This window comes from Nesoenas mayeri, assembly GCF_963082525.1.
Source record: "Nesoenas mayeri genome assembly, chromosome: 14".
Taxonomy (NCBI): Eukaryota; Metazoa; Chordata; class Aves; order Columbiformes; family Columbidae; genus Nesoenas; species Nesoenas mayeri.
The window spans coordinates 1,139,102-1,151,604 of NC_137556.1; the positions used below are offsets into that span (position 1 = coordinate 1,139,102).

General features: G+C 54.3%; 1 protein-coding gene across 2 annotated transcripts in view; it reads right to left on the reverse strand.

Moving 5' to 3' along the window:
* Nucleotides 1-12,503, reverse strand: part of ARHGAP26 (Rho GTPase activating protein 26) — a 128,270-nt gene that overhangs the window by 37,403 nt on the left and 78,364 nt on the right. For both annotated transcript variants that reach the window (XM_080353170.1, XM_080353169.1), the window contains one exon: nucleotides 4,225-4,384. In XM_080353170.1, the coding sequence (XP_080209296.1) occupies nucleotides 4,225-4,384 (160 nt within the window). The remainder of the gene's footprint in view (nucleotides 1-4,224; nucleotides 4,385-12,503) is intronic.

The following is a 12,503-nucleotide window of genomic DNA, read 5'->3' on the forward strand; positions in this document are numbered from 1 at the left end:
AGAGAGACAGTTTAACAGCCGGAGTGGGAGAGGAGCAGCCAGGATTCATAAATCACATTTACAGCCGTGCCGCGCTCGCCCGGCCTGATGCAAACGGCAGTTCCGCGCTCCACACCAACCTCCTCCTGTCTGCAAACCAGCAGAGACCCAGCGGCACCTCATCTTGCATGGGAGCTGAAAGGCTGTTTGTAACAAGCCTCCCGGACGCGAGTGGACACAGCAGGGACCCTGCCCAGGGGACGCAGCGGCACACGCGGACCTGGTCCCGCTCCGCCGCAGAACCTGCGCACAGCTGCGCCGGGACCCGCTCCGGAACCGGCTCAGCAAGGACCTGCTGTGCTGTTCAAAACGTCTGTGGGACTAAGTGGTACACAAGGACCAGCTAAAACTGCCCACAGCATCATTAAATGTTCCAGCTAACGTCTTGGTTTTATTCTTTTCTGTCGAGGTGCTGAGGGCATTGCCTGCAGTGTCTGTCAGTCCTCACTGGCTACTGAGGTCTGCGCAACTCACTGCACGAACCATCTCCTATTTGTCATCGACACTGGCTGTATTAACGTTTCACCTGGGCAACCCCTCATCGGGAGGGAACAGCATCAAGCCACTAAACCGGCCTCTTAATTTTGTAACCCTTCAGAACAATGGCCTTTTCCAGAGAGCTATACAAATTCAGGCTTTGGAGAAGAAAATGGATGGACGGACGTCTGCAACTGTCAGATGCAATAATACTTCAGTATTACATTGGGCTAACGTTCAGTTTTTAAATCAGCAGTCACTTGAGTAACCAGGCACACAGCACAGCATCTTTATATATTTTGCATAGGATGCACTCTTGGTCTGCGTGTCATGGCAACATCCAGACTCGCAGGAGAAAAACAATGTTCTCCGTATAATTATATATAATCAGGATATATTTTATAACACATTACCTTAATGTTCACAAACACAGACAGAACAGGCTGACAATTGCTAAGGGATAAATCTTATAAAGTGTCAATTTGACACGCGGTTGGTTCGCTGGCAGCGCGGCAGCGAGAGCCGGGCAACGTGCTCCGCTCGGCTCCGTCGGGGCTCCCCTTTCCCGCGCTGGAACATCTGTCAGCCGAATGAGCCAGCACCCCCTCCTCCCCATCCCGGATCCGACACTCATCCCAACGCTATCCCACATGTCCAGGAGCTCTGGTGTCCGTACAACCCACCGCAGATCACCCGACGTGCCGCAGCTCCCAGCGGCAGCTGCTGAGACAAGCGCCGGGGCTGCGACGCCTCCATTTCCAGGAGAACATGTCTGGGAAGCTTTAAAAACATACCAGAGTTTACTGCTGTTATTGTGAGTATAACAAACAATTTGGATCTGAGACCTGGAAACCTGTTAAATCTCCCGAAATGATTCAATTTTTTGGATTACACGTAGGGTTTAATGGTCTGTGTCGGACGTTCTGGCAATAAAGAGCAAACGATAATTTACTAGTTGTTCCGGGAACCTTCAGAAAGTCCCTGATTTGCTGAGTATGGTTCCAAATTGCACATGGGAAACATCGTGTGCGGGGCACACGTTAATCCAGAGGCATCGCCGAAGGGGACACGAGGCCACGTTCATGGGTGAACACAGCGGACGATGGGCACCGTACCCACAGCATCCTCCTCTGACACTGCCTGGCTGCGGGGTGAACGTCCTTCCCGGGGACAACGTCCGTGGAGGATGAGCCCAGTGTGGGGTGGGGTGACCGCAAACACCGGGGCCGCTGACCGGCCCTCCCCAAACCCTCCCAGCAACCAGATAAACCGCCAAAGCGCCTGTAAACAACCTGCCTGCCGTTATTCAGACCAGGAGATGTTATCACCACGCCTGCCTTTTTGTATTTCGGTTACACAATGACAATAGTCATGTTGACAGGAGGCATTCCACTTACCTGGGGAAATACAATGCAATACCAGACAGTTGCTGATTGCCAGGAGCCATTCAAATCAATTACATTTTCTCTGCAAATGTACTTAATCATAAACAGTGTCTGAGTCACCAGCGTAAAACAATACAAAGCACCAGCAGCAAAGCGCAGGCAACTTGGATATTGCTAATCACCTACGGCAGCCCCTGTGGGGAACCTTCAGTGAGCTCCAATCAGCTCAAATTAAGAAACACGCCGAAACGAAACAGTCCTAAAGCGGGAGCTGAGCCGGCACTAACGCTGCATTAAGAGATTTTCCCCTCCTGGAGTTACCTTGTCCCATCTCCCTCCTCCCCAGCATCTTTTCCCGAGAGCCCTGGAGATACGTGGATGGGGCTTCACAGGCGCTTCACTCACAGCATCCTTGTGCGGAGCAGCAGCCGCAGACAGTCCCGGCCCCTGAGCCCCGTGAGAGTGGCTCAGCACCCAAACTTCAGCCCAGGCTGCACCCCAGCACCTCGGGTAGCAGGCACCCCCGCCCACGGAATTAACTGGGGACAAATACACATGACCAACTCGCAGATTCACCTTTCTGCTGGTGCCGTAAATCACTTCTAAGGAGAGGGAACCAGCAAAACGCCAGGACAGGCGGGTAGGAGCTGTAACTGGCTGGGGAGCAGAGCCGAGCCCCGCAGCCCCCAAGACGTGATCACCCCAGAAAGCTGTCGCCGATTCCTCCACACACGTAACCGATGGAAGGCTGGCACAGCAAGAGACTCGGCTCAAGCAGGAAAATATCAGTGTCTAAAGACGTGTTTCTATAAAGGCCCAGGAGGGAAGGGAGATAAACCGCGATCATGGGATGCCGAGCTCCTCGTGATGCTGAGGGCACAGCCAGAGCCCATCGGCACCAGGGACAGGCGGCCAACGCTCCCCTGTGCCAACACAGAGGGGACAGACAGGCGAGGTGACCACCCAAGGCCAACACGAGCTTCCGTGGGGTTTGTCTGTTGGACCCCACCAACAACCGCGGGTTCGGCACCGCTGCTCACAAGTCCCCCGGCACAGCAGCTCCTCATTAAGCCATCATTACCATTACATTCCATGCAGAGGAGCAGAAAACAGCTCGTCCATCCTAAATATGCACCGTGGCCTTTATGTGCCCATGGAAGCAATTTCTCCAAGAATATACAAAACAGACACCATCTCTGTCCCCGCTGGCTGCACGTTCACTGCCCCTTTGCAGCCCCAAAAAACGTGTCCCGGGGCTGCTGCTCCCACTGCCTGCTCCAGGGGCTCAGTCTCGTCCTAAACCTGCCCTAAACCTGCTCCAGGGGCTCAGCCTTGTCCTAAACCTGCCCTAAACCCGCTCCAGGGTCTCAGCCTTGTCCTGAACCTGCCCTAAACCCGCTCCAGGGGCTCAGCCTTGTCCTGAACCTGCCCTAAACCCGCTCCAGGGGCTCAGCCTTGTCCTGAACCTGCCCTAAACCCGCTCCAGGGGCTCAGCCTTGTCCTGAACCTGCCCTAAACCCGCTCCAGGGGCTCAGCCTTGCCCTAAACCTGCCCTAAACCCGCTCCAGGGGCTCAGCCTTGCCCTAAACCTGCCCTAAACCCGCTCCAGGGGCTCAGCCTTGCCCTAAACCTGCCCTAAACCCGCTCCAGGGGCTCAGCCTTGCCCTAAACCCGCTCCAGACGCCCACAGCAAAGCCCAGGGCAGAGGCGCGGTGCAGCCTGCCCCGCAGTGCCAACCCTGCCTCTGCTGCTTTATCTGCAGCCTGAATGCACAAATTAATTATGTCTTTCCAACCAAAACCAGAAGAAGAAAAGACTGCAAACAGGGAACTGTTTGAATTTAGAAGACAACGTCCATTTTTCAGGTGGCCGGGGGGAACGGCCAGCGCCACGGCCCCAGCGAGCTCCTCCGCTCCACCGACAGACAAGAACGTCCCTCCGCCGACAAGCACCAACGCAGCGTGACTTAGGAGACCAGCACTGCGGATAGAGCTGGTATTTGAATAAACACGGATTTAGTTAGAAAAGCAGGAAGCCAACCTAGGCCTTCAGCTCGCACTGGTTTCTTTTAGCACTCATCTCTCTGAAACTAAGGACAAGTTCCTACTAAACAATGTAAAAGGGAAAGAAAGGGGGATTTCTGTAGCGGCGACGCGGACACGCCGACTCACACTGAGATGGCCATAAGAGGTTGGTTACTAGCAGTGCTGGTTACACAACTACCGCCCAGAACTGTCCGTTTTGGAGAAGCTGCAGCTCATGAAAACAGACAAATTCGTTTTCATAAATGAACGGCACTGAAAGAAGCAAGAAAAGCCATTACCTTCTCATGGTTCTCTATTAAAATTTCAATCACGATGTTCTGAAACTTGATGTCCATAATGGCAGCAACTGTTTCCTCTTGAGGTCGGAGTAGCGTTGGCCCAAATACCACACCCAGATTAGCAACAGTCATCAGGTTCTGCTTGTGATTATTTGCAACTCTGGGAAAAGAAAAGAAGAAAAAACAAGTAGGTGACAGAAGCAATTCTCAGAGCAGCCCTGTGCCTGTGCCACAGCTGGCACCGACCTCACCCCGCCGGGTGCACTCTCACACTCCTGGTGAGCTCCTTGAAGGCTCAGCCATGTGGAAAAGTACAAATTTAACTATTGTGTTACACGAGACCTTTGAGCCCCAGTGAATTGACTAATCCCACAAAACCCCCACGCTACGCTGGCCGCCGAGGCTCGGCTTGCAAACCACTCCCAGGAAAACATCTTGAATCACTAATGCTCAAAACCCTTCTGAAAACAAATTGTTGGACCTCTGACACACGCTGCTCTCCAACTGAATGAGTGACCTAATATGTTCCAAAATCCAGCTCCTTCTCACCCGTTTAAGCTTCTGCCCACACTAGAGGTCAGCCCCATCCAGCCCCACCAAACTGGGACGCCAATGGGGCTTTCCTGCGGGCACACGAGCCCTTCCCGGCCCACCGAGGAACCCGACACGGACACCTGCTCGCCCGCCGACACTCGAGCCTTCCTCCCTGTCATCTCCAGCTATTTTTATGTCCCAAGCGCCGCAGCCCAGCGGGAGCAGATCAGTTCAACAAAGCGCCACGGCCCGTGCTGAGGACCTGGTGCAACTGGGCGCCTGGGGAGGGGGTGACTTTGGAGAAGCTCCAGTCTGGCCACTGGTCTTACTGGTGCAAAGCATGAGGAGCCCGACCGGGGCAGGTCCTCCGCTCCGGCCCCGCGTCACGTCCCGCTGCCAGCGCCGGGGCTCGGTGAGGCACAGACCAGCCCCGCGGGACCGCGGCTCCGCCGACTCGCATGCTGGGGTGACACGACGACACGTAAGCGACGCCACGTGCCCGGGTGACACCGGGACGTGCGTGACAGCCCTACAGCCCCGTCTCCATGACTGCCGTGGTTTTCTCCCGACTTCTTCAAGCAGAAAACTCGATGACTTCAGCCAGCGCAATCACACCATTTCAACTCCAGGGGTTTTTTAAAGTGTCTCTTTCCTTTACTCTTTCTTTCCCTTTTTCTCGGCACAAACACACCAGCCTGGCACAAAGTGAGGCTGAGACTCAGATCTTGCTGGATTGTCCTAAAAAGTTATCACCGTGAGCTTTTCTTACTGTCTCATGGCCAAGACACCTCAGAGCTCATTTGCGTGCATGTTTAGCTTATTTCAGCAGTGTAAGCGAGGGCTGGCTTACAAGAAAAGATCCTTTCCATCCTCTTTTATCCAAATCTCACTTGATCCAGCAAAGAACTCTTCATTCCTCACCCCTACACACGGCCCCTCAGGCAGAAGAGGAGCTCCTCACCGCGGGACTGGCTGCGCTCCCCACAACAGCCGCTCCAGCCCCGTCCCCTGTCCAGGCAAGTGGTGTCCCCTCCGCTCTATGTCCCTGGAGAACACGCAGAGCTGTCAGCTCCACCGAGTCCTGGGGCACAACTCAAAGGTGCAGAGGTCCTGGCCAAAGTCCCTCGGGAGCTCCATGGGGCCTCTTACCCACAACTGCCCCGCTGGCAGGAACCTCCGAATATTTTATCGCTAGTGTCTGAGAAACGAGACGGGCTGCCCGGGAAAGGCTCCGGTTACAGCAGTGATACCAGAGGAGGAGGGAGCCCTGTGCCAGCAGCGATGGTTCAATGGCGCCATGATTTGGTGGCTCCAGTATTTGATGGCTCTGTGATTTGATGGCTCGATGGCTCCATGATTTGGTGGTTCCACGATTTGATGGTTCCATGGTTTGATGGCTTGATGGCTCCACGATTTGGTGGCTCCATGATTTGATGGCTCGACATCTCCATGATTTGGTGGCTCGATGATTTGATGGCTCGACAGCTCCATGATTTGGTGGCTCGATGATTTGATGGCTCGACAGCTCCATGATTTGGTGGCTCGATGATTTGATGGCTCGACATCTCCATGATTTGGTGGCTCGATGATTTGATGGCTCGACAGCTCCATGATTTGGTGGCTCCATGATTTGATGGCTCGACAGCTCCACGATTTGGTGGCTCCATGATTTGATGGCTCGACAGCTCCATGATTTGGTGGCTCCATGATTTGATGGCTCGACAGCTCCATGATTTGGTGGCTCCATGATTTGATAGCTCGACAGCTCCATGATTTGGTGGCTCCATGATTTGGTGGCTCCATGATTTGGTGGTTTGCTGGCACAGTGCCGGGCGCAGCTGCTGCCACCAGCCTGCCCGGCCAGCAGAGCTGGCAGGGTAGAACCAAACTGCCTTTGGGAGATCACGACCGCGCCGAGCAGCGAGAAGGGCACAAGTCCAACAGGAAACAAATTCTTACTCAGGAAAAAACTTACTTACTTACAGGATAAAACCTCCTACTTATCTAGAGATTCAAACCTTTACCCCAACTCCAACGCAGTTCCTTATCATGACATTCACAAATGCCAATGACATTTTTACATGGCAACAATATCCCTATTTCAGACACAGGTTCACGTGCTCCTATTTGGATTTTGAAAAACGCAGCTGTAAGTCAAATCTTTTTCAAAAGTACTAATAAAATAATAATTTTAATGATCTTCTGTGGTTAGTAAAACAACGTTCATTTATAAAAAAACAACCGGATTGATCTAAGTCTCACAAAATTAGGTCCCTCCATTTCTCATTAACCGTTACCATGTAATACATCACTCTAATAAATTGCGTTGTCACTGACTCATTACAGCTAAGCAGCTGGGCACGGTCCTGTTAATTATTTCAGACTGGACTATTAATGGTTCCCCACCGGACACGGTCCCGCGGCGCCGGTTCCGCCCCGTGCGGGGAACCCCCCGCACCCAGAATCCAGCTCCTCTGGGTTCGCGTTCAGTCTGTGCAGTGGGGGGGGATGTGGTGACCGTGTGGGTCTGGTGGCCCCCGACATCCTGCTCTGTACCACGGGTACTTTTCCAGCAGCAGCTTCACAATGCTGCGCTACCAAAGCTATGCTACAAAACATGATTCACCTTTCGCATCCTTCAAATTCCACATCCATTATCCACATGATAATTTACTATAAATTATACCTCTCCATCTTCTTTTGTACTAGAAAATAATGCCGCACTTTCTAAGGATGATGTGTTCTCCTCCCAAAGTGTGCTTAATGTTGGTGCTTTTCGGCAGGCACTGTTAGTGCCATTCCTGAGCTGCCCTTTAGAAGGTTTCCAAGTATTTGCTGCATTTTCCTTTTAACCTGCTGTTTCTTTCTGGTCCCTGGTACATTCTGAAAGCAATTGCACTAATATTAATTTAGATGGGTCCTTTTTCAGTTCTCTCTCCTCCCACGCTTTGCAGAAGCCACTTCCAGCACAAGCAGGAGCTGGGAATCAACAACTGAAGGAGGAACGTGCGCAGCAACGTCTCCGCTCCCGCCTGCAACGTGCTGTGCCGTCGCAGACCTTGGGGCTCTGGGCTGTTCCTCCTCCTCCTCACAGCACACGACGCTTCCCTCGTGTCTCTGGGATCAGGCTGGCAGCGCAGGACACACCACGGAGCCCTCGGCCCAGGGACCAGCTGCCCCAGCGACGTGTCACCAACCACCCTGCAGGGGGACTTTGTGCCGTGAAGACACGACCCACCGGTGCAAAGCGCGGAGATGTGTGGCTCCTGCGAGCACCCAGCCAAAGCAGGGCTGGCTTTGGAGCGTGTCCCTGCCGGGAAGGGACAGGCCGTGTTTCCTGGGATGTCCCTGCACACGCGCTCGCTTTACATTCACTTCCACAAAAACAAAGGAGAACAGGAGCGGAGTAAATCTGTGTCGTGTGTTAAATTAGATTATGCCTGGGTTGCTTGGATACTGTATAATCACTGGCACGACCAACCATAATTTAATACAGAGTACTTGGTAGTCAAGCTTCAGTGCACAGAAAGCATACGGGGACAGTAAATATTTCTTTGTTGCGCTGGCTTGCGATCGGCATCGAGTCACAGAGGAGAGAGGCGGCGGGGCGGGGGCTGCGATGCGCTGTGCTGGGCCTCGCGTTGGACAGACACCAATCATTTCAGCTCCTTCAGCCTGGTCAACAGCTCGTATCTATTTTCATGGAAATCCAATTAAAGAACTCATTTACTTCTCCAGCAACCTCCAGAGCAGCCTGTATTGCAGGAGCAGCGGAGAATGTTGGGGTGCAGCCCGTGGGAGCTGCCCAGTCCTCCCAGTAACACGGCGGGACCCAGCACCAGCCCAGCGCTGGGGGCCGAGCTGCAGCTTCACGCCACGGGCAGAGCCAAGAGCGACAAAAATCGTACGAACTTGAGCCGTGTGGGCTGTGAACTGGCACCAGGGGAGGATGCAGCCGCGGCGGACGCTGGTCTGTGCTGTTACCGGGGTGAGCACCCGGCACACCGGGCACTGGCACCTCCCCAGGCAGCATCTCCAGGGCTCGGCTCCCCACAGAACGCTTGCTTTCTGTGCCTGGAATCTCTTCTGCTTGTATTTTATATGTAAAATGAACACAGAATCTGGTTGGAAAAGCCCTTTAAGATCATTGAGTCCAGCCATTAAACGAACACCACCAAGTCCACCACTAAACCACATCCCTAAGAACCCCATCTACGTGTCTTTTGAACACCTCCATACAGCAGCCTCAGCCAAAGTGCTGTTACTGGTTCACATATCTCCTCTGACTCAGAGAAAAACCTCTGAGAAAACAGGCATCTGAGCAGGAACAAAGTCAAAGGCTGGAGTGTTTCTATTTCCATGCCTGGGACGACTCTTTGAAAACAAAGTGCTTGTTAAGTCTGGCCTAACAAGACCCTATAGGATGGAAAATAACACAGCTAATTCATATTGCAACAGGTAAAAATACATTTCATGTCTGCCAGCCTCGTTAGAGCTTCTGTTTCACATGAAAAGCCGGTCATGCAGAGGGCTGGTGATCCTCACAATCACTGAAGCTGCTCTGGGCAGTCTGTGATAAATAAACACTTACATTTGACTCAGACATGAATGAAGGATAAAAAGCACAGCGAATGCTGACAGCACGCTGGCCAACAGCAGCACCTTCGCATCCAGCGTCCCCCGGGCGGTGACGTGTGGGTTTGTGGATCTGCTGGACGAACCTGCGCCGCGGGACCCAGCCGAGCAGCAGCCGCCCTCCCACCGCCAGCTTGCGGTATACAGGAAATCTCGTCTGCGGGAACAGCAGCTCCCTGCCCGGCAGAGGCTCAGCGAGCCTGCGGTGACCCAAGAGCTGCTTCCATTGGAGCCAAACCCCGCAGCCAGCGTCCCTGCCCCACCAGCTCCCCCATTGCTGCCCATTTAATTTGAATGGCACGCGCTGCCGGACAGAGAGCAGGCGGCTGCGAGCGCACACAATTGGTGGTGTTTGTGGGATAAAACCTAATGAGTTCTGGGAAATGTTCCTGGGTGCATTCGAGTCATCCCTGCACATCGCTGAGTTTAATTGGGCTGCAGCTGATGAGCAGCCTGGGCTGCCCCCCAGGACACCACAACCAAGCCCGTCTGCGCAGTCACGTCTCCGCGCTGCCATGGCTCAATGGCATCCGTGTCACTCCTGAACCACACACAGAACCCAGCACTGAGCTCTGGCAAAAGCAAACTTGGGTCAGGAAAGACACAGCTCAAGTTTCACAATAAGGCTAACAACAATAATGATGGAAATATTTCAAGGTACTAAAAGCAGATTTTTTTAAAAATCAAAGCTCCCCTCCTACAATATCAGAAACAGAAGGGATTGGAAACCGAAATCCTTCATCAAGTGCCCTTGTAAACACAAATGCCACCCACTGCTCACAGTAAGAAAACCAAAAAGGCTGTGTCATGTTAAAAAGAGATTCTACCTGCGGCACTAACTGCTGGTGTCCCAGGCAGCTACGCCTGTCAGTTGTGCATTTAGCCAAGGGTTCTTGCAAGGCACATGCTGGGGAGACGGCCGGGCAGTGGCCACGGGCAGGCGGCCGCGCGAGCGGGCACGGGGAGCGCGACCAGCCCGCCGCACCGCCCAGCCGGGCACGCTCTGCAACCGTCCACCTACGAACCGCACCGCCGCCGCCTGTCCTGCAGCGTCCGTGAGGCTCTGGACGTGCCGGCGCTGCTCGGGCTGCTCTTGGATGTGGGGAGCTCTGCGAGGGCCAGAGGAGGCTGAGCCGGGGGAGGACGAGCGCCTGGGCTCGCTCCGCTGCCGTGCAGTCACTGCATGTTCTCGGCACGCAGGACGGGGCCGGGCGCGTGGGCACGGCACCACTGGCTGCACAACGAGCCTTCTGCAGACACCCACAGCACCGCGGCCGGCCGCCCCGCCGCGCAGCGGGGACAGCCAAGCGCCGAGGAATGCGGATGGAGGCCAGCGGATGCAAAAAGAGGGCAGATCACCAGGGAAATACAAAGAACTCCCAGCAAAGACAAGGGGAAACTTTCGGAAAAAACCTGCAGATGCAACGTCTAGAATTAAAGGGGTTTTCAGCAAGCAGCCGCATTGCTCTCGGGTTTCCCGGCTCAGCTGGGACGAAACGTGCGCCTGCTCTGTTTCTGGGCGGTTCGACTTGCTCCAACAAGACTCTCTTTTTCTCCCGGGTGAATGTGGCCACAGCTGGATGCTTGGGTTCACTCCCAGGAAAAAAAAACAAGCGCTCATATCGCAGCGAGCAGATGCAGAGGCCAAACGTGGAGTTCAGTATCTGCGAGCCTGATCAGCGTGAATACCACACGTGCTGCGACTTGCAAGGAAAACACGTACGGGGCTGCAACACTCCTCCGATTCAGGTTTTTCAGACCAAGTCACCTCGGTTTCCAAACCATCACCTCTGGCTTAGGGCAAGCTGAGCTTGATGTGAGATCCCGGGGATCCCGAACCCGCTCGCCAAGCCCCAGCCCGAGGCCGCGGTTCCCCACGCCCGGCACGGCGTCGGCAGCGCCGCGGTTCCCACTGCCGCCCTGCTGAAAGCCAGGGGCACGGCCAGGACTTGATGTTAGAACGTCGCTGCAGAACACAGCCAGCCAAAGGGGGTTTCGCCTTAAACGTCCCCAGGGACAGAGCTGGAACGGCGGCTGCCCCGGCTGCAAACGCTGCCCCCTGTGCCAGTGCCACCCCATGCCGAGACCGTCACCCTTCCGCAGCACCCGGCACCACCGCGGATCTGCACCCTCCAGGGACCAAACCCTCTTATGATAGTAGTTATGATTGTACCCAAAGAGCCGTCCCGCACACAAGCGCTGCCAGCCCTGCGGCGCCCATCCAAGCCCCCGCTGCACGGGTGGGTTTGCCACTGCAAACAGAAATCACCGGAGCTTTCACACTGAAATAAGAAAACCTGCATTGGCAGCGGGGCTACATCCTGTGGAAGATCTGCCGCGGTGGAAAGCGACCTGCCGAGCCTTCCTGACAACACAGCCAGAGGCAACGCGCGGCCGGAGCGGGAACCAGCACCGCGTGCAGCTCCCACAGCGCTGCAGCCCCACGGGAGCACGGGAAAGAGCCCACGGGCACAGCCTGACCGCGGGAACGGGCAGAAATACCCTCGTGTCCACCTGTATATTCATACAAATACATCAGCCACAGGAAGAGGAACAAAGCAGGGGTTTTGATGTTTTTTCTTCCACTTCAGAGGTATTTTGGAGCATATTCACTTCACAAACGCAGGATTAGTGCCCTTCACTCCAAGACACCAAACTCCTAAAAAGTTCGCTTAAATGGAAAGAAGGAGAATCAAGGAATAACCAGCTTTGTAGACTAAATTAAAGTCGTGGTTAACAACAGCAGGTAAACGCTTGTCCCACCTTGGCCAGCAGAACAAGGGTTTGCTCAACAACTGGAAGAACAGTCCCCCAGATTCTGTGCATCCCGTCACGCACGGACAAACCCACTCACCCGATGCCCTTCCTGCCCTTTAACGCAGTGTGCAGAACTACCTAGAAGAACATTTTTAAACATATATCCTTCTAAGCTTGGTGTAGTTACAAAAAGTCCAGATCTTGACTAGAAGAGCGGTTTAGTCAGTTGAAGATGGACGGAGGAGCCGGTCCAGCTGGGGCTGGGGGTCAGCCCAGCACCACAGGGAGAACCGCGGCTCAAACACACCTTGGCGCTGGTGACTTTTATTCTCTTTTCCGCTGTTGAAACAACA